General features: G+C 39.4%; 1 protein-coding gene across 1 annotated transcript; it reads right to left on the bottom strand.

Moving 5' to 3' along the window:
• Positions 1 to 841: 841 nt before the first annotated feature.
• On the bottom strand, positions 842 to 22137 carry htr1d (5-hydroxytryptamine (serotonin) receptor 1D, G protein-coupled). Its single transcript, XM_069720433.1, has 2 exons — positions 21516 to 22137; positions 842 to 5197 (listed from the first exon to the last, which is right to left on the bottom strand). The coding sequence occupies exon 2, from the start codon at positions 4246 to 4248 to the stop codon at positions 3100 to 3102; it is 1149 nt and encodes a 382-aa protein (XP_069576534.1). The 5' UTR covers positions 4249 to 5197; positions 21516 to 22137; the 3' UTR covers positions 842 to 3099.
• Positions 22138 to 23131: the final 994 nt, after the last annotated feature.

Here is a 23131-nt window from a genome sequence, read left to right as displayed (position 1 = left end):
TACTCCTTACACAAGCTGAGAAATGACAGTTCCCTTCTCATGAGGTTAAGTGCATCCTGACCTTTTGGTTTTACTGCTCAAGACGGCCTAACGTTATCTGAAACCATCTCCTATCCTAACTGATCCAAAGTGACAGAGCAGCTTTTGGCTTTCTTTCTTTTTTTAGCATAATTTTTTGGGGGGAATTTGACCCGTTATTTAGATAAACACAGTGGAGAAGAAACATGCAGCCTGATTTGAACTGATTTGAAGATGTAGCGACTGTGTGGTATTAATGTGATCAGCTCAGCTGTCAGAGCACTTCTTTTGCATCCTATCTTGGGACTTTCCTTTAATATTCTAATTTGTTTCAATTTTCATTCTACTAATCAATTAAGACAAGTTTGCTGTCCTCAGTGATCCCCAAAGGCAATACATAGTGGAGTAATTGCAGTATGTTTAATGCAGTAACCTGAATAAATAGGTTTATATGTCTAACACTGTTAAGTGTGCCCCATTTATAAGTACGGCGAGAACATTTGTTTTGTTACAGGGTTAATGTGGCCTCTCTTCCCAGAGTGCGGTATATTCACCATGTAATTAATTTGACACTGTGAAGGTTACATTAGCCATTAGCTTCCATAAGAGTTGATCATTAATTTAAAGCTTAGCTGGTATGTTAAAAGCAAAACATGAATGCATTTTGTTCCCCGCCTTACTTCTGCTCTAATTAGCAGTCAGTGTTCAACTGAGCGACGACTCTAACCCCCAAAAAAATGTTTTGTTTTTTTTTCCTTTGATGACTGAAGTGAAAAAAGTATGAAATCATCATATAACTATTTATGTGTATTCTTTTGCTGTGTCTGCTGTACCTTTTGGCATCAGACTGAGAGGTTATAATACTGTATGTCAGTGTCGTCTCTATAGCTTGTTTCTGCTGTTGATTGGAAAACAGTCTGTTGTTGCAGCTTAAAAAAATTACGTTCTTATTGCACCATTATGGAAATGGCTTTGCTTTACCGTAAAAAAATCAAATCAACTTATTAAAAATACATTTGTCCGCTGTAATGGTAATGTCTTATTCAGTTTGTAAGAGAGTCATACTCGGCAGTACGATGGGCTGAAAATTCAACCGCAGTACTCTTAGGAAATGTAAACAAATAAAGAGGTTATGGTACCACAAAGATGTGTTCATGTAGCTGGCACTCTGAGAGACGGACATGAAAAATTGATGGCAGAGACACATGAAGGCCAATAAGGTCGCCCTGTATTGTTGTTTTAGAGGTGGAGATGGTAGACTCTAGTCTGGCGCACGTGTGGAGCGAGTCACTGGTACAAACAGAGCTGCGCCTATCTGAATATGAGCCAAACACTGGGCATTTTATAGTGTAGTATCTTTGCCGTTTTCATCATTTTACACATCCTATTTGACTGAACAGAGAAACACAACCGTCAAATACATATCAAGGTCACACAAGTCATGCAAGTTGCTTGTCACCAGTCCACTGAACTGATGCCCGCAGCATACTGTCTTTACTGCAACTGGCAGAGACTGAACTTTGACCACAACTGTGTTCCTGCCTGAAAACACAAACATGAGAAGGTTACCCAGCCTCCAGTGTCTGACTCCTTTTTTGTTCATTTTGCAGATTAACGTAATGCATTAAAGAAAAGTGTTAAGAATGCAAATCAATGATGAAAATCAGGCCTGTAAAAAATAAATCAGATAAAAGACAAAATCTAGCTTTAGCATATAAAGTTACATATTTCTCCACTTACCAACAATAAGGCCTTTTATTATTACTTTGATAACGTAATTCGGTTAGTTTAAAAAAAAAAATTGTTGCTTTGATTGATTTTCTCCCAAAAACATATTTTGTCAAATGTTTTTATTCCCTCACTGGTGAATTCTGATTTTTTTTTTTTAAATTTAATTATTATTTTTTTTAACCATATTGTTCATATTGATGGCATTTCCTTTTTCCTGTTACATATTTAAAAAAAAAAACGTAATTTAAAAACACATTCACAGTTATCACAATATATCCACAATGATATATGGCCCATTTAATATATTATAAGCCATGAGCTATCAATAACCTTTTTATGTTAACCATTTTACTGCAAGTACATAGAATCTGCGTAAGACACATGAAGGTAAAATAAGTATTAAGAAAACACTTAATTATTATCTTCAGTATCCAGGACTCATTGATCATTTGCTGTATTCCTTTTGCTTGAGTAGATTATTATTTTGTAAGGATTCTAGTAAGAAGGAATAATGCGTTGCTGTGGCATTGTGTGTCACTTATTATTCAGAGTGGAAATGTTGTTTCCATTTCAGTCTCCATAATGACGAGACTTGCGTCACTGGAAAATAACTTGAAAAATGTCATACACTTGACAATAGTTCCTTCACACACACACACACACACACACACACACACACACACACACACACACACACACACACACACACACACACACACACACACACACACACACACACACACACACACACACACACACACACACACACGTACAATTGTATATGTGGAGACAGTGTACTGAGGCTTTAGAGTTTGTCATCTTTCTAAGTACTTTACTGTACCACAGAAACATTATATGGGAGCAGCAGCATACAATATGACAGAGATTAAGACAACATATATTTCATGGCTTTTCCTTTCTGCTGGATTACATCCAGTCACTCTGAGTTTACACTTTCCACACAGTTGCACTTGTCCTTGTTTGTTGAGAATCTTTGCTTTAGTCCGAGAAATAACAGCAATGTCCCTGTGACATGAAATACACTTCAAACCCCCCTTTATTTGTCTTTTTATGAAGATTGAAGTCCCACAATTCTCGGGGGAGAAGATTTTGTCTTTTTCAGAATGCATGCATACGTCTATATGATGGATATACTCTTGGTATCTAAAGATCTATGGCTCGGATCTGTTTGATGTAAAAAGAAAATATCACATTTAGCATGTGTTTATAAGATGAGACATTATAAAGTACAGTAGTTCGACTATCATTATCGTCCATAAACTTGTTTTTCTTTGTCCTTTTCACTTCCTTATTTCCTGGAGATGCCAGTTTTATTCCAGTGCAGGTTTTTCAGGTGAAGCGTCTGAATTTAATGAGTTTTTGGAAAGCTTGCTTGAACTCATCATTGAATACGGTGTAGATGACAGGATTGATCAGAGAGTTCAGGTATCCCAGCCACGTAAATATATCAAAGAGCACTGGATCAAACCAGCAGTCTTTGCATATGACCATGACGAGCGTGCCGACAAAGAACGGGAGCCAACAGACAATGAAGGCGCCCAGGATGATGCCCAGTGTCTTGGTCGCTTTCCTCTCCCGGGCTGCACACAGACGTTTCCGTTCCAGCACGCTGTCTGCCAGCTTCACTTTCACACTGTTCATGAACAGAGGCGATCCTCCCCCTTCTCCCCCACCGCCTCCAGAGTGTAGGTGTGCTTCCTGATGGGAGGCTGAATTAAGAGAACACAGAGAGGAGCCTGCGGAGGTCTGGATGAGCTGCGCTGTGGTGAAACGCTTCCCAGACGCCGATGGCGTCTTGAAAATGCGGGAGCGGGCAGCAACATAAATCCGTCCGTAGAGGATGACGAGAAGCACTGTGGGAACGTAGAAAGCGCCAAAGGTGGAGTATAGGGTGTAAGAGATCTGATCTGTGTTCACCAAACATTCTGTCAGCTCCTCGTGGGCTTTGGCCTGCCGCCAGAAAAGCGGAGGCAAGGAAATTGATATCGAGATCACCCACACCACCCCAACCATGATCGCTGCCCGGCGCATGGTGCGGCGTTTTGAATACTCCAGCGCGTCTGTGATGGCCCAGTAGCGGTCCAATGCGATCACACACAGGTGCAAGATGGAGGCTGTGCAGAACGTGATGTCAGACGACAGCCAGATGTCACAAACAATCTGCCCCAGCGACCAGGTCTTGCTGACAGTGTAGACGATGCTAATTGGCATGACTAAGATAGACACCAGCAGGTCTGTGACGGCGAGAGAGCCAATCAGGAAGTTAGCAGGTGTGTGGAGCTTCCTGGTCAGAAAGATGGTGGCAATGACAAAAGCATTTGAAAGCATAGTAGCCAGTGTAACGATGGCTAAGACCACATACAGGGAGACCTGGAAGCTGAGAAGTGTGGTCTCACTCCAAGGCGGAGCTGTAGTGGTGTCGGGAATTTCTGTAAAGTTACTGGTGAAGTAGTCCACTGAGCTGTTATCCAACTCCATCTCGCCTCTGCTCCTTTAAACCCTCTTTTCTGTAAGGTTTAGACCATCTTCATCGCCACAGCCTAAAACTGTACGTGGATCAGTTGAGGCATGGTTTTCGAACAAGGCTGTATTGTGGTGGGCACTGTTGGTTTTGGCTGCAACAAATGCAGATGCTTGTCTTTTATCTTTCTTTCAGAAACCAAGACGTTTTCCTTTATTTTCCATCCTTATTGGTGAGAAATAATTTCATATCAACCTTTAGCAAACACCTAATTCCCTCATTTCATCTCACAACTAATGATCCCAATCATGTGTTGGCTTCAATCACAGACTAATTTGTCCATTTCACTTCTCCAATATTGATTCGTTTCACCGACGTAGCTGCAGAAAAGCCAAATCCTAATTTGTATTCGGCTGCTGTCAGACAGGCACGTCTTTTCTTTCTTCCCAACGCTCTTATCTCATCTCCAACCAGCAGCCAGCCAGCAGCCACACCTTCAGACCAAGCTTCCCAATCTATCAAATGCTTTAATGGGCTCCTCTTTTTCAATAAAGCTAAGCGTGGAGCTGCATGTAGGAAGATGATAACAACAGATACAAAGGTCTGCTTATTGTCTTTTTTTTTTTTACTGAGATGTGGCTGTGCCTGGTGTTTCTGATGATGTGGAGAAGCCAAAACACTACAATTACATGATGAACATCAAAATCAGGCAAGGGACGAGTCTAGTTATAAAGTCTGCGCATAGATAATCGTTAAATATCCATGGGGCTTTTAGCAATTATGTACAAGTTTGCTGAAATCCCATTATGAGAGAATATTTTCTTGAGGTTCCCAGCATTACATTCCTGTGTATTAGCAGCTCTTCTTCACAGCAATGCCTCTCTGATAAACATTGAGTTGTAGTGCCCATACAGATGATAAGGTTTAGTCAGACTTTCATCCAGCTTCCTCTGAGGCGTTTTCATCCTGCATGAGACAAATGAGAGAAAAAAAGGACAGAAAATAGGTTATAGTCATTCATTTTACCATCAGCCCCTCCCACATATTGTAGACATGAAATCACAATCAAATATACAAACCACCCACATGACCTCGCCTACACATTAGGTGCAATAGATGCACCTGAACAAACTGTCAACTCAACCTTGATCTGTAAAAGGAGCATTATGACTTAATACATTAATGTATTAAGACTTAACACCCACACACTTGCTGATTTATGGTATTCGGTATAAGATTGCATTGACATCTCTAAGAGAAGCAAACATAAAATACAATAGCAAAGTTAAATAACAACAACCAGTTGGCTTTGCTTATTGAATTACATGAAACTATTTGCAACACAAGCTCTTTGCCTAAGTCTTTAATTTCAATTCTAAACATAAAAGCAAACAATACCAATCATTGTCGGGCTAACAATTGTGGCACAAATGAATATTTTACTCAATAGAATCTGTTAATACTCAATGAAGTGTTTCCTTTTCTATTTGCAATATTGTGAATGTGGTATTGATTGTAAATTGGAGCACAGTGGTACAACAAGAAACCGATCATGTTGCCTTCAGGTAAAAAACAGAACATTATCAAAGGATGACTAGCCACTTTCAAGAACAGAGAGAAAGAGATAGAAACTGAAATGTGGAAATATGTCCCAGAGGGGATGGCCACTTCAAATTACTGTTAATCACCACATAAAACATCCCCTCTTCCTGATTTCCATCTATATTTTAGTTTTGCTTTAATTTATTATGGCTGAGCAATCATGAATACTGACCACTTACAATATGAGTGATGTTAAGATGACATTTTTTGTCAAATCATTGCGTAAAAAGTCACACATCCCCTGAAAAATCTTGATTTAAGTTTGCATAAGAAGTTAATTTTATAAAATTAAAACAGGAATGGATTAGGGAGAGAAATTCCTTTGATTTTAATCATTAATTTGATTGAAATGACTATTTCTTTTGTCTCACATTTACGAAGTGATAGAATATTAACAAAGCTGCCACAGTAATTATAACTGTTTGCCTTTTCACATGTAACACATTCTTCACATCCAGCACATTATAAGTGTCAACACTGATTTCCGAGTGTATGTTTGTTCCTGATGCAACTTGGCAAATCACCTATTAATTGAGGGGTTGATTGGCAGCTGGGCTCTTGATGGTGATTACTGTGCAAATAGGAATATTAAGTAGTAGATGAAAACAGTCGTGTGACCTTAGTGCAGTAATTTGAAAACACACAAAATAAATGTTTACAGCTTATACTCAGTGGAAAAGTCTGCTACCATCCCAGCAGGTTTACGAAGCTGTTCTGACACAGTGTTGTTTTGAGGTGATACTAACATACAGGACATCAGATTTGTTAAGGGGAACATGAAAATGTCCTGACAAAATACCAAACCAATCCATCCAATTTTTATTAAGACATTTCAATAAAATCACAAATCTTAACCTCATGGTGGCGTTAGAGAAAAATGCAGGGGATAGCCAAAGACAAAGACAGCAGGATTCATCCTCTAAGGACCATGAATGACTGTACCAAATTCCATGGCAATCCATTTAATATTTGATGAGATATTATGGACTGGACCAAAGCAGTGGACCAACAACCCAATATAGGCTTCCTGGAGCTTCCTCAGCTAGCATTGTTCTCAGGAACAATCTGGACAGCTAAAGTTTAGTTGCACTGGCTCTAACCTGTTCTTCGGTCTTCCTGCTTTTGCAAAAACCGAAACAGTTCATAATATTTTCTTAATTCCTACACAATTATCAGTCGCCCAGGGTCAACATATCCAATTAGAGTCCAGTTCAACAGCACGTTTGATGGTGCCAATCTAACAAAATTTCAACAAAAGCTGTAGCAGGACAACAGCCACCATATCTCCAAACAACACTTAGAGGGAAACAAACTGTTTGCTTTAAAGTGGAGTCTCATACCTGTTAACATAGAGCACTTAAAAGGATAATATGCTGTAGTTATCCTATGAACTGCTGGACTAAGAGTAATGTCAATTTTTTCCCCCCGACCTGTTCAGCAGGGACAAATGTAGCCCTGGGATAGATGTGACACATTTATACTTTGTTAATGAAAACCAACAGAACATAAAACGTTAACCTTTAATTGTAGAAATTATTAATACAAAGCTGCCTTGCATCATACGGTATAAAAGCATATGCTTTGTCCCTGCTTTGTCCTGCTGAAAGAGCGCACCATGACATTCAAATGGCCGAGGGTAGTCGACTACAAGCTGCCCTCCTGTACATACTTGTTCATCAGCAAAGAAAAGGGCACAGAGTACTGATCATACCCTCCTCAACATAAAAACAGACTCAAACACACAAACTGTGGTTAAATTGAGCCCTACTGATCTTCACTGCAACATCATTCAATATAATTCAAGTAACACCTGGGCATACGTTTTGCAACCAAAGACATTGAATTGAGTAATCAGAGTTAAGTGTTCTGAATCTTTTTGATTTTCTGCCTTGATCAAACTTAACTTACAGAAAAAAAAATCAGAAAAGTTTTTGAGAAGCACATTGAAAAAAGAATTGTAATTAATTGAAGGCCACATTATTTTGATCTTTAGGCTACAAAATACATTCAGAATTTTGCCTATAACTGTCTTAAATCAGAGCTTTTTGCAGATATGTGAACAGACCAAATCAGATTTCTTTCCTCATCAGATCTGGGCCATTTGCATTTATGGTGTAAGATCTGATTCATATCCGATCCATCACTATGCAACCACTGTTAAAATGGTCAGATCGAATCGTTAAAATGGTCACATCAACTTTGCTGCACATGCACGTATCACATGTCATCACCATTCAGTGGTGGCACTTCACAGCAAGTACACATTAACACAATGAACAGCAACAACAGTGGCCTGATTCAATAGAGAGACAAGCTTGTTTTCAACTTATTGGACTTCTATGCAAGTGCAGCCATGTCATCCATGACGCACAAGTTACATTATTGTTGATATTCTTGTACGCATAAAATATCACAAACAAAACATGTGCAGATGTATCAGCGATAGATGTAATTGCTGATGGCTGTAGCATCACACAGCTGACACAGCATGACTACTTTCCACTCACACTTCATTGCATCAGTAGAGAAGAGACTGATGAGAACACTGAGTGGTAATAACGCTCAGTCTTACTGGTGTAATATTAAATGCACCACATACTGTAGAGACCTGGCAAGAAGATTGTTGTGGATAGGACTGAGTTATTCATTCACTCGTCCCTGTTGCAAGCTGCCATACTTTAATATGTTTCTGTTGCATATCATTTGACACACACACACACACACACACACACACACACACACACACACACACACACACACACACACACACACACACACACACACACACACACACACACACACACACACACACACACACACACACACACACACACACACACACACACACACGTGCAGTAGAATGTTTGATAGATGACTGAACACGTTATCTGTTTACACATCAAACAAGTCATGGACAAGGCTTATTAAGGGTCTGGTTACAGCCCAATGAGTTAATGAGGTTTATAATGAATGGATGAGAGAACAGGCCTTTCCTAAAATGGGCTGCAAACTGTTTGTGTGAAATATATTATGTCTACATCTGGATTTGAAATTGAAGATCTAATAAAGGGAGTCATGGCCCAGGCCTCTAAGGTGTTTATTTATCATCCTAAAATAAAGGAAGTTACTACAACAAAGCAAAATCATCACAGAAACATGCAAAAACAATGTTTAGTTTACTGGAAGAGCTCATCACATCCCTGCCCAGACCGCCCCATAGCAGCCCTTGCCATTCACTGCAAATCCAATTCATTCCTTTCAGTTTTGGGCCAAATCCAAGCAGATGCTGCAGCTTGTGTGGCAGCCTGTTTGCTCTTCTGGGTGAAACAGAAATACCCTCCAAACCTAGCAGGTCTGCAAACACTGCATGGCCCCAGTGGAGATAGACTAATTGATTTAGGTCAGAGGAGGTAGAACAATCCCTACCTCCGCTGTCAGCCAATGTCTGGTGTTTACTCAAACGTGCACTAAATGGTTGGTGAGCATGGATGTGCTTTGTGCGCATGGGGGCAGTGGATGGTAGTTTACATCAACGGAGACAGAGGATGAATGTGGAGCGCAGTAGTCAGGGTATCTTTTGAGTTGCAGCTCAAATTTGTTGCAGGTTCATTATCATACTTAAGTCTCTCTGAAAATCATCCTCTTATTCTCCCATCACCACAATCCAGATTAGAGATGAACCGAGTTGATTAACATGTTGATATGCTTGTTAGACTCAGCTGTGATTAGTAGCCTGCTGCGACCTCAAAACAAGAAGCATGACTGAGTGATAGCTTGTTGTGTGAGTACTGAAGTTGGTGGGGCTGTATGCAGGAATACTTGCAGAAACTCCTTGGGGCTAAAAGAACATTTTAAAATTAGTTTTTCAGGTTAGAAAAACTATTAGATCTATATTTTTCTTGTATTTATTGGGTGGCCAATTTATTACTGATTACCAGCTATCTTGGTATTGAAGAATGTGTTGTATATATATGTACGATACAAAATATTTTTTAAAGAACATAATGCAAATAAAGATGCTCGGGCAAATAGAAGTTGCTATATTTGTTATTTATAATTATTGCATTCCCTGTCATGTCATGTCATGCACTGATGTCATTTTGCGCTAGGAAGTTGATTGTTAAACTGTCAAATATCCTGCACCAGCAGTGTTTAATAATTACAATTTGGTTCATATTTCAATATTATAATCTCTTTACTGATATCAGTATTGGCCTGAAAAGTCCAAGATCAGCTAGGCTCTATTAAATGCTAGATGTCTGAACTGAACATCAGTTCATCAAAGATAATATAGTATAGTACAGTTGTCTTTGCAGTAGGGTTAGTGTATAAACAACAGTTTTACATCCATGTTCATGTTATACTACTATTATTATGGAAAGCACATTTGCTCAATTAATTTAAATGTATATAAATCAGGAAATATATATGTTATGCTCCCTGCAGCCATTTCTGAAACCAAACCTTTGTCCTTGGCTTCAAACAGTTATCTTTGTTCATTAAATGCAAACAGATGAACTGCCTTTTAACTGTCTCCTAGCCGGGTGTGCGCTGCCAATGCCTCCGGCTCATTTTGATTCTCATTACAGTGGAAATCCAGGATGCTGCTGTTTGATTGAGCAACTGAAGTACATTTTACAATGCATTGTGCTTAGTGCCATTCAAATACTGAATTATAGCTATCTGGGCTTCATTGTCTGTGAGAAAATTAAACTATAAAATATAGAGTAGTAGCAACGTTTGAACAGTCAACGGGACGTCAGAACTGTTAGATGCCAAAGTAGGACCAAAAGGTTAAAGTGAAAACAATCAAAACAGACAATTGGTAAATGGGCATCCCAGCTATAAAATCAAATTCACCTACAGCAATAACATTATGGCTGTGCACAATAATGGAAGCACATTTAATGAATGGCTGGCATGTATGAATAGCAAACTGCTGGCATGTTGTGCTGCAATTCAGGAAAATAGCAAATGAAATTGCATTATTTCTCGAGGGTTTATCATATTTCTGATGTTTGCAGGTTCCTGAGAGCATGCAGAGTAGGTGTTTTTGTCAAGCTGCGTGGGCTGCACGTGTGCAGAAGCATTGGCATGTACAAACACACATACATGCCCCATCTTCACCACCTTCCAGCCACCCACCCGCACGCACGCACGCACACACGCACGCACGCACGCGCACACACACACACACACACACACACACACACACACACACACACACACACACACACACACACACACAGAGAGAGAGAGAGAGAAATGAAAGCACAAACACAAATGTGAAATACCAAACTGTTAATTCTCAAAGGAACTGGCACTGGAGGGGCTTCACAGGTTTGTGTGTGTTGATTTATGGTGAACGATTCCAGTTCTAGAAAATGTATTGCACAGTGTGAAAGGGAGTGCAGTTAGCCAGTGGTACAGTGATCATGTTCTCTTCAAACCTTAGGACTCATTATGGAGGCTGAGAAGGATAATCTCAGCTCTTCTGTAAGCCGATAGGAAGGGAACAAATTGAAGAAGTCAGGACAGTTTAGCCTCTTAGAAGGAAAATTATGGTTTTTTTTCTGTTAATGAAAGTCCCCTAAATTACTCATTTTACCAGGTTACTTAACAGCATGTTAAAACAGGATTAAACAAAAGACTCTGACATCTTTTCTTCTCCTCATCTCTGCCCAAAATAAACTCTTCTAGCACATCAAAGACTACTACTGCACAGACAACCTTCCCACAATGTAATGTTTCACCACTCTACACTCTTCACTGTATACACATGGCCCTTTGAAAGTGGAACAGGTCCACTGCAAATCTAGGACACCTGAGAGGCCCTTCATTGAGAGTGGGCCTGAGGTGCGCTGATGCCGAGATGATCTTTTACAGCTGTGTGTAAATGTGTGTGTGTGAGAGGAGATGGAGAAAACCAGACAGTACAAATAAAATCTGGTTTCAATCTGGGGAGATGATAAACTATGCTAACTATGTATTAGCAAATCAAAAGATAAAATTGGGGTCGTTGTTTCAGACGCTAACTAATGTCTGTAAATTTTCTTTCCCTCACTGTTGGCTTCACCAACACTCGCAGGCTTTGTCTAGCCTAAGCAAACCATGTCTATTTAAGTATCTAAAGAGGACCATCTAATCTTACACACTAAACTAGCTGTGTGAAGGATTTAGTGGAATCTGGTGGTGGAGTAGTATGTGAATATGTGTGTTAATAATACATCCAAGGGTTCAGTTCAAAATTATTCAATTATTTGAAACACTTTGAGCAGCCACTCTGTCAAAAATACAAAAGAGGATGTTTCCTCCTGTTTTCGCCATTTTGTGCACAACCATGGTTTGTTTTGACCCCGTGTGAGTGTTACTTTTACATTATTGGTGGGTTACACTCACAACAAAACCTTGCCTTGGGTGGATTTCTACCCGAGGCTTAAGCTTTTTTTTACTAACATGTTATATTGACTGAATTCTTAATCCTGTGAAAACCAATTCCATCCAATATGTTCATTTTCTAGCCCTTTGTCTTCCAAATTTTGTCTAGTTTCCTGCAAAACCCAAATGCACATGGATGCCGTTTGAATCCAGGACAGGAATGACATACTCTGCCACTGACAATGAAAAACTATTCTGAGCAGAGGCAGTTAGTTAGGTAACTACGGCATTTTATTACATGTAATGTGTTAACTATTAGAATAGAATAGTATTAAAATTTCAAATATGTCAAATACAAGCTTCATGCTACAACACAGAGTTAAGAGTGAGGTTGAGAATCATGAATCTCTGCTAAAAACGCATAATTACAAAACATTACATAAAACAAGTTTGCCCACTCATGCTCTCTCTCAATCAGTTTCTGTGGGCTAGTCAGGTAGAAAGTCATTGAGCCTCATTTAAAGTTCACAAAAGGGGCCATCTCTAACAGAAACCAAAACCACATAGAGTCGGAAGTATTTTGCAGGGATGAAAACAAATAACGATAACCTTTGTTTGTTGCTAAAATTACATAAACTTATAAGATGCCAACAGCCAACCAAATTTTGCCAAACAAACACACACAAAAAAAAGAACAAGCTTTGGAAGGGGGGCACTGAGGAGTAATATTCGTAAATCTAAATTTGATGTGTGTTTATGTGAGAAATAACTGCAGGAGGAATTCATATCAGCAGATGATGTCAAACAGGAGTACTTTTATCTTCATCTTTCATGTTTGAGTGTGCGTGTGAGTCATAAAAGTGAAGGTGCAGTGATTCACTAGAGGTTGTGAAACAGTGATCCTTACAGGAGACAACAGCGGATGTTTGACAAGAGCACTAGTAAAGAGCACTGAAGAGGACAAAAGGAAAGCTTCCCAGAGGATTCATTTTTACATATTGACAGAAACTGATGATACAAATAGTGAGAACAATATAGATAGCCCATAACTGAAAATAAGAATGCACAAACTGCTTATAAATACAAGGCAAAATCAAAAAGCTCAAGCGTACATGCTAAAGTTTTTGAACGCATGTCGTACAGTGAGACATATTCTATGGAACACATGATGTAGAAATAAATAATAATGAAGACAGGGAATAAGAGGCAACCGCCACTGGTGAATACTAAAGCCAGTTTAAATGTGTTGTAAACTATGTCCAGGAAAGACTGCCGGATCAGTTTTGTCGGAGGAAGGTTGATTTGTTTTCTTAAGGAGTCTCAGTCTTCTGCAACCAAGATCATCTTTTGATCAGACTCTTTCTTCCTCTTAAGTGCCAAAATGAATGACTTCAATGACATCTAATGCCCACACTTCAGATAATACAGAGACAGGTCTTTAGCAATCATGAACGTGGCAGTAAAATAAAACGTTGAGATTCGGATAGCCGAGGGTTAGCAAGTACGCTTAAATTGGATCAAAAACTGAGCCCTGCAGCGCTGTGCATGTTGTGAGGAGGATGAGCTGAGGCTGCAGCTCCAGCAGGAGCAGATCCGGTGTGGAGTGGTCTCAACAGAGACGTTCACTGTGGGCTGATTAGATCTCGGGGCAGCTCGTGCAGCGGATAGTGCAGAAGATGTTTCCAACTCACTGTACGGCTTGTGCCCAATGCACAAACCGGTGGGGTTTTGAGTTAAACGATAAGACAGTATTTACTGACGTTAGAAAACAGGGCTTAAATTAATTCAGAAAGCTTGTTAAGAAGCAGCAATACTCAATACTCGTGTTCACAGACATGCCAGTTTGAAGACGCCATTAAAGATGCACTGATCAATTATCGTTTTGAAAAGAGCTTAAAGTACTAGTGCATGACAGATAAATACATAGATAGACACACACTTTTGTGTTTTTTATCAAATAATGTACTCTGTAACTAGATTGAAACTATATTCCTTATTACACCATTATCTTTTTATTTTCCTCTTTGTTTGAATTTTCAATGTTTTCTCATGAAATTTCTATGCCTTATGTGAAGCACTTTGAAATGGTCTTGTGTTTAAAATGTGCCATACGAAGAAACTGCTATCTGACATTACTTGTATCTTTAACCAGTTTTGTATATTGCGGCAGAGGAACAGTAGTGGTTAGTTGTTGAGTACAAAACAAACAGCTGTAACCTCCATGGAGTTGGTGTATGGATTTTTATTGTCAATTAAGCTGGATGGATCAATGTAGCACATTTTCCCCAGAGGAAATGTGTGTACGCCTATTTGTAAAAGAACAGAAACTCTGACGTCTTGAATTTGAAAGAAGTGTTGAACAAAATTCGAATCAAGTTTCTGACAGAATGATGGGGCTGTCAATTAACACAATTGGCTGCTGTAAACATTTCAAAGAGGAGCTACCAACTCTGTGTTCAGTGTGTGGTCGAAAATGGAACTCGAGAAAAGATGCACAGTCCTAGAAACCTCACTGTTATATACAAAAGATCATAACCATCTCCACTGATGTTGGCTAAGTTCAGATATGTATCAAATGCCAACCTTCACCTGTGACCTTTCAACCTACAGCTTTAAACACAGGCACACACATTTAAACACCGTATTTAAAAAAAAAAACATCATAATGACGGGATGAGAGCATACAATTGGAAGTACTTTGAATTTAAGTTCATCGTCACTGATTTATTTTACATTATAAACCTGCATTATTCTAACGCTCAAACACGGCACCTATTTCTGAGCTCTCTTGATATATAATAGTGCACTAACTGGGCCTCATGCAAGAATAGTTTTGCATTTTTAATCATAAGGGGTCACCAAGTCACCAACATTATTAAATTAATTAAATATGCACATTTATTGTAAATAGCTGGTTTTAGCCTAATGAGAGCCACTTGTTCAGGAGGAGGGGGAAATGAATGGGATTTCATAGCTTTTTGTCGGTTAAATTTAGATGTTCTGCACTGTTTATGGGAAATTTTCATTCACAAAAAGGAGACCAAAGAGTAAAGAAAATTTTGAATCACAGTTTTTAAGGTCAGTGAAATTAACAAACAACTTTGTATGGTGGCGTTACCGGTCCAAAACATTCACAAAATAACAACAGTTCACCTGTAAACAATATCATCAGAGCACTTTGACAAAAATAAAGGGAGCAATTTAACATAACCTGCATAAACACTCTGAAGCAGCTAATATAAAAGTTTTAAAAAAACAACTAACTGAACTGACAAGACACAATGACAATGTTATGCTGAATAGAATATTAATCTCGGTATCATTAAGGAATTAAGTCAAATGAATGTCTGGCTACTGGACTACTGGACCACACAAACAAACATTTGTTTCTTGTCCTGACCTTAAATAGTGCCTTTGACCATTTTAAAATATAACTCTGCTTTTTTGTAAGTAATTGCAACCTGAAAACTAGTGAAAAAATGCTAACAATGCTAATGCTAATATGCTTTTTTTTTTTTGCCCCTACTCATGCTATAGGTACTATATTATGGCTTGGACAAAGAGACAAATTCTGCACAACAGATTGATTTGCATTATGCGTTATAAAATTTAACCCCCTGCGTTTTTCTTTCTTGTGGTATTTTCCACTCCTCTGACATTGTCCTTACAGGCTGGGCTGTCAGTGAACATATTACAGACTCGCGGGTAATGCAACACAGCTACCTCCCTCAACTGCCTCCTCGTAATGGAAACAGGCATCTTTCAACAAGTAGTCAATCTTGAAACATTGACCACTAATGGTCTGAGAAGCTGCTGCTATGAGAGAGGAGCACAGGCTCATATGGATTCAGACATGACCCCTGCTGTCACTTTCATGGTAAGTGACAAATTGTCATGATCTATAATTACAACTTTCATCTGGAGGGCCCAATCTCAGGATTCAACTGTAATTATGTGGCTAGCCTGACTGCAGATTAGTCAGAGGTGGAGGGATACAGCAATTAAAAAATAAATTGAGACCAACAGATAAGGGGAATAAAATGAGAGAGAGGAAAGAGAATAGCAGAAAAGAGTGTGAATTGAGGAAGTGCAAGAAGATGACTGAAAACAGACAAGCCTTTGGTCTCAGGTTAAAATCTGAATAAGAACAAAACACGATTAGCTGAGACGGTACAATGTGGTGCATCGACGCCTTTGCTGAAACAATGATGAAAAAACAGAGGAGAGACTGACAGAGGCATGCCATTTGGTGAGTGAAAAACAGCTTTTCACACTGAGTCCAATCCCTTGTGAATAATCCTGCCTGTAAATCCAATGGGATTACCACTGATACACTCTCAGTTGTCTGGATTGTTTTAATTCCAGTGTAAAGCGGAAACTCAGCAGCAGAAAAACTGACATGACGATTTGATGAAAGAAGCGAAGCATGTCTTGATTTACTGGCAGACTGAGATGGATGAACTGGTCTGCGTAGAACATAATGTGTGCATTTGTGTACACATTCGCATTTGCAAATGGATAGTCCTCAAGTGAACTTCATATTTTGAAACAGAAATTGATAACTTAAATTTACGGTGCAGAACTTTTTTTCTCCCCCTTGTAATAGTAATTACAAAAACTCCATCGAAATGTGCTTATGTCACAGACTCCATCACAGCCTACTCCATTGCCATAGTTGCGTCTGTAAAACGGTGGATACATTGTGGATAAATAGTGGTAATATGACATAGAAAGGTTCACAGCCCCCCAGAATGGTCATCAGAATTTGATCATTTTGCTCCAATAGTATTTGGAAACCCACATGATTGAAATATTTCATCTCCATTCAAGTCATCAGAGGGCAAAACCGAAAGCTGGCTCTATGGCGTCTCTGGTGTGCATCCTCTGCCTATAAAGCATGCCCAGTTTGCATTCATCCGGCCAGCGCATGAATGTCTCACCAGACACTGGATGAAACAAATTCTGCATATTGTGAAATACAGAGTGATTTATATGAACTCATTTAGAAAGAGCTTTAATGTAACAGATGTTTATTTGTACAACATATCTAAAAAAAAATACTGTGCAGTAGCTTTAAACATTCAATACAAATTCACCATAAAACAAGATTAATATTGGATTTGGGGTTTGGATAATTATAAATAGGAGAAAGTAAGCAACTTACTGTAGGAGTTTGATTTTTTTTTTTTTGCCTGAGATCTGCAATCACAGAGTTTCCAAAAGAAAAAAAGGCTCCCGTTCTAATCACAGCTATTGAACTGATTGAAGTTGAAACATCAGCGTGATGAAGACTCTCGCTAGCCTGCTGGAGACTATCAAACTGACTTCATCCTGGTGTTGTGTGCAATTTTCTCCTCACACATCAGCACCTCGCTGTGACTGATCGGTCTGTTTCCTTAAACTATTTCTCAGCATGTAAAAACCATGTCAATGCTGATTAATTACCGCCAACCTAGTGATGTGATGTGACCAATGTGATCACTCGATCAGTCACATGCAACCACGACTCAGACAGGTCCTGACGCAACTCAACTCATTAGTTCAAATAGGTGCATTACACATTAGATACATTTTCCATGAAGCTTAATAACACTAATATTATACAGCTCAGTGAAATGCTGCAGGAACGCGTGGATGATGTTACTGGCACTGTGACACTTCCTTGATCCGTGTCGCGTGTTTATCTCGTTTACTTGATCTTACTTTCACTGGAGGGCAGTGGCTACAGCTTCCCATCTGTTTGCTTTGTGTGTTGTTACAGCAGTAGCACATGAACACATTGGGTTATAAATTTTTGCTCGACTGAGACCCGCTTCCAGGCTGACCGACTGATAGTTTCTCACCGAGTTTAGGAAATCCAGTTTTTCTGCCAGTAGTTAGCGCTCTCTCATGTCAGCGGTTGAGCCAGTTAATGAGAACGGTGTCAGCGCTCGTCTCATCTTCCGAATGGCACTTTCACTATCTCCTGATCATTAGTCTGGTATGGACGGTTCTTTGGTGCTGAAACAATCACCACACGAATACAGCTCTCGCTGAATCTTCAAAGAGTTGCGGCACAGATATGTTCCCAGGAAGGAGTGTTTTACAGCTGAACGGTAAACTGCCCCACCATCTGCTCTGTCGTGTTGCCACAACTCAGCCAATTCATGTGCTGCACAGTAGTGTAAACAGCTGACTGCAAGACAGATAATGTAGTGATGATACTGTTCAATTTTCTCAATTATTTTTGTACCTTTGCTGTCTAACATCTTGGTGAATCCCCCAAAAAGTGACACGTTAAATTAAAAAGTAACAAATAGTAAAAATTGTGGAACAAAGCTGTATAGCTCAATACGTCGTCTTCTCTCTGTCAAGACAATTACCTCCAGGTCTTGAGTCGCATGCATTTCCTGCCATGCAGTGCCAGACACAAGCAAACACGCAATAACATTAAGACTTTGCTCTATTGTACCGCCTGTGAATTACACTGAAGGAATAGGCTATTTGTGTTTCTACACTGACCTTCAATTCTATTGTATGAGTCAAGATTGACCGTTGGCAATGCTTTGTCTCCCTTAGTAACTGTTGCTATACCTTTCTACTCTTGGACAGCAAATACACAGTTTACAGTAACAGCGTGTTTACCTCTCAATATTCATCGGCATTTTTGAAAGAATGAGTTGTCGATTTCAAACAGAGGTAGACAAAAGGAGACTTTTCATTTGTCGTTAGTGGTCACTGAATTTGTCGGCTGAAACGACAATTGTTGATATTATCAGCTGTAGTTAGAGAAATGATGGTGCTATTGTTAGCTCCATGATCTGTATAAAAAAAAAAAAAAGCTGCCTGGCTGACTTTTACATTTTTCAAGCGGACACATTTTTGGTACAAGAATCCAGTTGGCTGCATACAGAGGTGTACTTGGAAAAATGTTTTGTTCTAGACCAGAGCCTTGTCTCACAACATGTATACACAGCTCACTGTCATGCACACTGTGAATAAATGGCAGGCACATAAAGAGACGGACAGCACTGCTAAAGCAATGCAGCTGGCCCACTGGGAATTGTCTCGTTATCCCGATGGCCAGTACTACACACCTGATTGCATATATTGTCCACTTAGACTTTAGACTTTATTAATCCTTAGTGGGGAAATTTAGCCGTCACTGCTGTGACGACTAAATTTATATACTGTACTATTGTAATACTGCAGAGAAAACCCTCTGACCTGTATAGGTCCCTTAAGACAAGTGCAAGATATTCATGATAAAGTCAAATTGGCCATTTCTGTTTTAGGTCAATAGTCTGTAGGCACAAAAAGACTCCAGGCAAGTGAGGAGTAGAGACCAACATATTTATTTTAATTTGTTTTATTTCCAATAGCCTACATGTAAGATATTACAAGAGAGCTATTCTTCAATGCCCATGTGATGCACCCTTGAAAAGTATCAGGGATGAATTGCCTGTTCCTACATTAATTATTAAATCAGAATTTTTACACTACAAATGAGTCCTCTGTGATATGCTCTCTGATAACTGAGAAGAAGATCATTGTTTAAGAAAATTACATTTTCAAAACTATAAACCAACATTCATTGCTTCCATTTTTTTTTCTTAATTATGTGTTATCATTAAGTATGGTGTGGATATAAACAGGAGTTTCTGTTTTTTAAATAGATAGTCAATTCAGTTCTCTGTCTTCAATCACACCCTGATAGTTAAAGTGCACGTGAGTGCTGGTGTGCGTGCGTGCATGTGTGTGTGTACATCTTTGAGTGTGTTTGTGTAGTCCCTATTAAGTGTGAAAGGATGTGGGAGAAAAGGGTGTCAGTGTGAGAGTGAGAGAGGAAACTCCACTTGTGTGTGTGTGTGTGTGTGTGTGTGTGTGTGTGTGTGTGTGTGTGTGTGTGTGTGTGTGTGTGTGTGTAGGAGGGGGGCATGTGTGTGTCTTTCCCAGCCTAATGGATGGACATTGTGTGCTGAAAAAATACTTTTCATCGGAGCAGTGTGGAGTTGATTCTCTTTCATTTTGCTCCTCATATCAGTGAGCTACTTAAATCTCAAATGCAACACTCTCTCTGCGAAGACAACCCAGAGTGGGTTTCTGAAAAGCTTGAGAGCACAGAGGACAGGTCTATTTTTTTACAACTTGAAATGGACTTAATGCCTGGGCTGCTCACCTCTTCCTCACCAGCTAATGGCAAAAGAAGAGTCTTCTCTTGTTATTCAGATATTTCAATTTCTTCTTCAAATCAGACAGAGAGGGGCTAAAGAATTATACATTTTCCATAATTCTTGAGATCATATTGAAATCTTAATAATTTGCATTCTTCCACAGTATGCAAAACAAAATTACCATGTGTTTTGTAAATGTCTCCCCCAAACATATGTACCAGCCTCATGGTGGTGAACGGTAATCAGTATCATTCCACTCTCCTTCCCTACATTTGTTTAATTAATTCAGCTGCATATGTCACAGCTGTGCTGTGTTGGATGTAGACACCTTCAGTATATTATCAGCATCACCATCAGTAAAATATTGCCTTCTGTCTGAAACCTCTGGCATACAGTTTATGCCTTATTTTGAAAATGAACAAGCTTAACTCATAACCTTCAGCCCTCAGCTTATCCCCATAGCTTTACCCAGAGGTTTAAACAGCTGTAAAAAGCCTGTGTAACCTCCATTATTCCAACAGAAACTACTAAGTGATGTTTAAGGTAAGAGGGACAGCTAAAGGGCAGATCTGTAAAGTTTTACTGAGATGTAATCAGTGACCTTGATGAGAAAAAAAAATCTGGGTAACTTTTACCTGTAAACATTGTTATATCCCCCTTTGAGGTCACCATTCTCCTGTTTACTCAGTCTGTAAATCCGTTTTGACACACTGGGGCTGCATGCAGGTTTTATGTTTGTGTCCCCCCATGTCTCACACATTTTGACACCAATGTGAAGCTCTTTATATTTCTGCATAGGCACCCATATGTTGTGAATAAATTGTGTAGGTTTTGACCTTTTCATACCCTGTACTTTGTAACATCTTCATCCCCAACGGTGTCACCAAATAGTCCTTCCAGTGATGATCACAAGTGACCTTATCACACTACGTTGCATCCTAACTGCATGAATTATTAAAAAAAAAAAAAAAAATTCTTAGGTACCTATTTTTTACCTGTGATATTTAGGTGAGCTTTCTTTTGCAAAAACCTTATACTCCACTGTTGTCTCCACATCATCTGTTCCGCGCCCTGAAATCCGTGCGTAATAGTAACCAAACCCTCGTCTACCCGCGGAGAGGATTCAATAAAGATTAGATTATTAAACTTACCATATTTTTCTCTCGTTTGGTGATATTCTCTCCTTCTTTTTGATAAAAGCGAGCACAAAAGCAACCAGGGAATCCCTACAGCTCCGTTCTTCATTTACGCACGTCCAGTACAAACAAACGGAGTGCAGATTGGTTACATTCAAAGCGTACCAGCTTCGGTAGATGTGACTGCTGTAAGTGTTGAGAGTGTTTCACATTCCATCTAAAAGGTCGAGCGTGCGTGTCTGTTTGTAAGCATAGTGGACTCGGTCCTGTTGGCAGCGTTCATCCTCAGTTGTCCCGCAAACTTGAGCGACTTGACGATGATATTTTGATGTCGAAAAGACCTCATGACAGTAACTGCAAAAACGCCGTTGTTTTTTTTTCTCCAGAGTTCAGTCACCAGAATGTGTAAAAAGTGTGAAAAAAAAAAAAAAAGTGTTGTGCCGGCGGAGCTCCGTCTGATGCACCAGGACGCAGCTCGTTGTGGGTTGACTCCTGGAACAATTAGCCTCCGGGGGGAGACACGGGGGCTCGGTGCTGATGCGATCCACCCTGCTCCGTGGGAGATTAGAGAGACGTCAACAAGTTGCATTCAAATCTGCGTTTCAAAAAGGTTTAGTTGGGACTGGCTGCATGGCAGAGCGCACTCTCTGCACATCCTACACACTGTGAGTGAATTAACCCGCTGCAACCAGGCGTATGTTTCTCAGTAGTTGACTGGATTTCTAAGACAGTCCGCCCCGTTGTTGGTAATACATAGCCTACACCCAGATCGGGAGCAGTGACCCCTTTTGAAAAGAACCCTTACAGTCCAAGACACTATCACAGCAAAATAATCAGATCATTTTCCATGTCTAATTGACAATTATAACTTTTTAACAGGCAAGCAATTTTTCTTAATTTAAGAGTCAGGTTCAATCCCACATACTGTTCATGTGTACACAGCCTCTGCGAATCCCCACCAACAACTTGAGAGTAGTTGCATGCATTTGTTTCATCAAAATGTTATAATGTTATAAAAGCCTCCTTTAACCACATTCCTTTGGATGATGTGCCCTGTAATCCTGACGCACCATGCCTTAGATTTGTGTTAGTTTTACAGCTAAAATGCATGTATCTATAACACACATATTCATGATTACAGTGGCACATACCTATGACTAAGCAGCAGTTTGTTTTAGATGTTCGTTATACAATGAATGGATCAAAACTACTACACCATTTGTCTGGTTTTTTTTTTCACTTATGTGATGATTTTGCAAAAACAAGGATAACAGAATATTTTTTTTGGCTTATTCAGGTTTAGTTTTAGTTTTAGTGATAAATTGGAGAAACAGACAAGTTTCAGGTTTTCTGACCAGATTTAGTTTTTATGCCAAAAATATATCACACACTCAAGCAAAGTAACACAGACAGCCGTAACTTTGAGCTGTCAGCTTTCAGCCCTCGTCTCCTTCTTGAAGTGGGAGCGGTTCAGTTATTAGTCTGCACCGAAACTTGGTTATTGATTGCTGTTTGCTAGTTTGCAATGAATTCCTCTTATTTCCCAAAGTTTAGGGGGCACCTGCAGAGAGGGAAATCTTGAATGTGTCATGGATAAAAAAAAAAAAAAAAATTCTTATATTAACCACACT

This window comes from Brachyistius frenatus, unplaced genomic scaffold (assembly GCF_029030835.1).
Source record: "Brachyistius frenatus isolate BFR_SWC_R1_liver_20210118 unplaced genomic scaffold, ASM2903083v1 Contig_240, whole genome shotgun sequence".
NCBI lineage: Eukaryota > Metazoa > Chordata > Actinopteri > Embiotocidae > Brachyistius > Brachyistius frenatus.
Note: the sequence above shows the minus strand (reverse complement) of the source record. Positions and strands in the feature narration are given on the sequence as shown.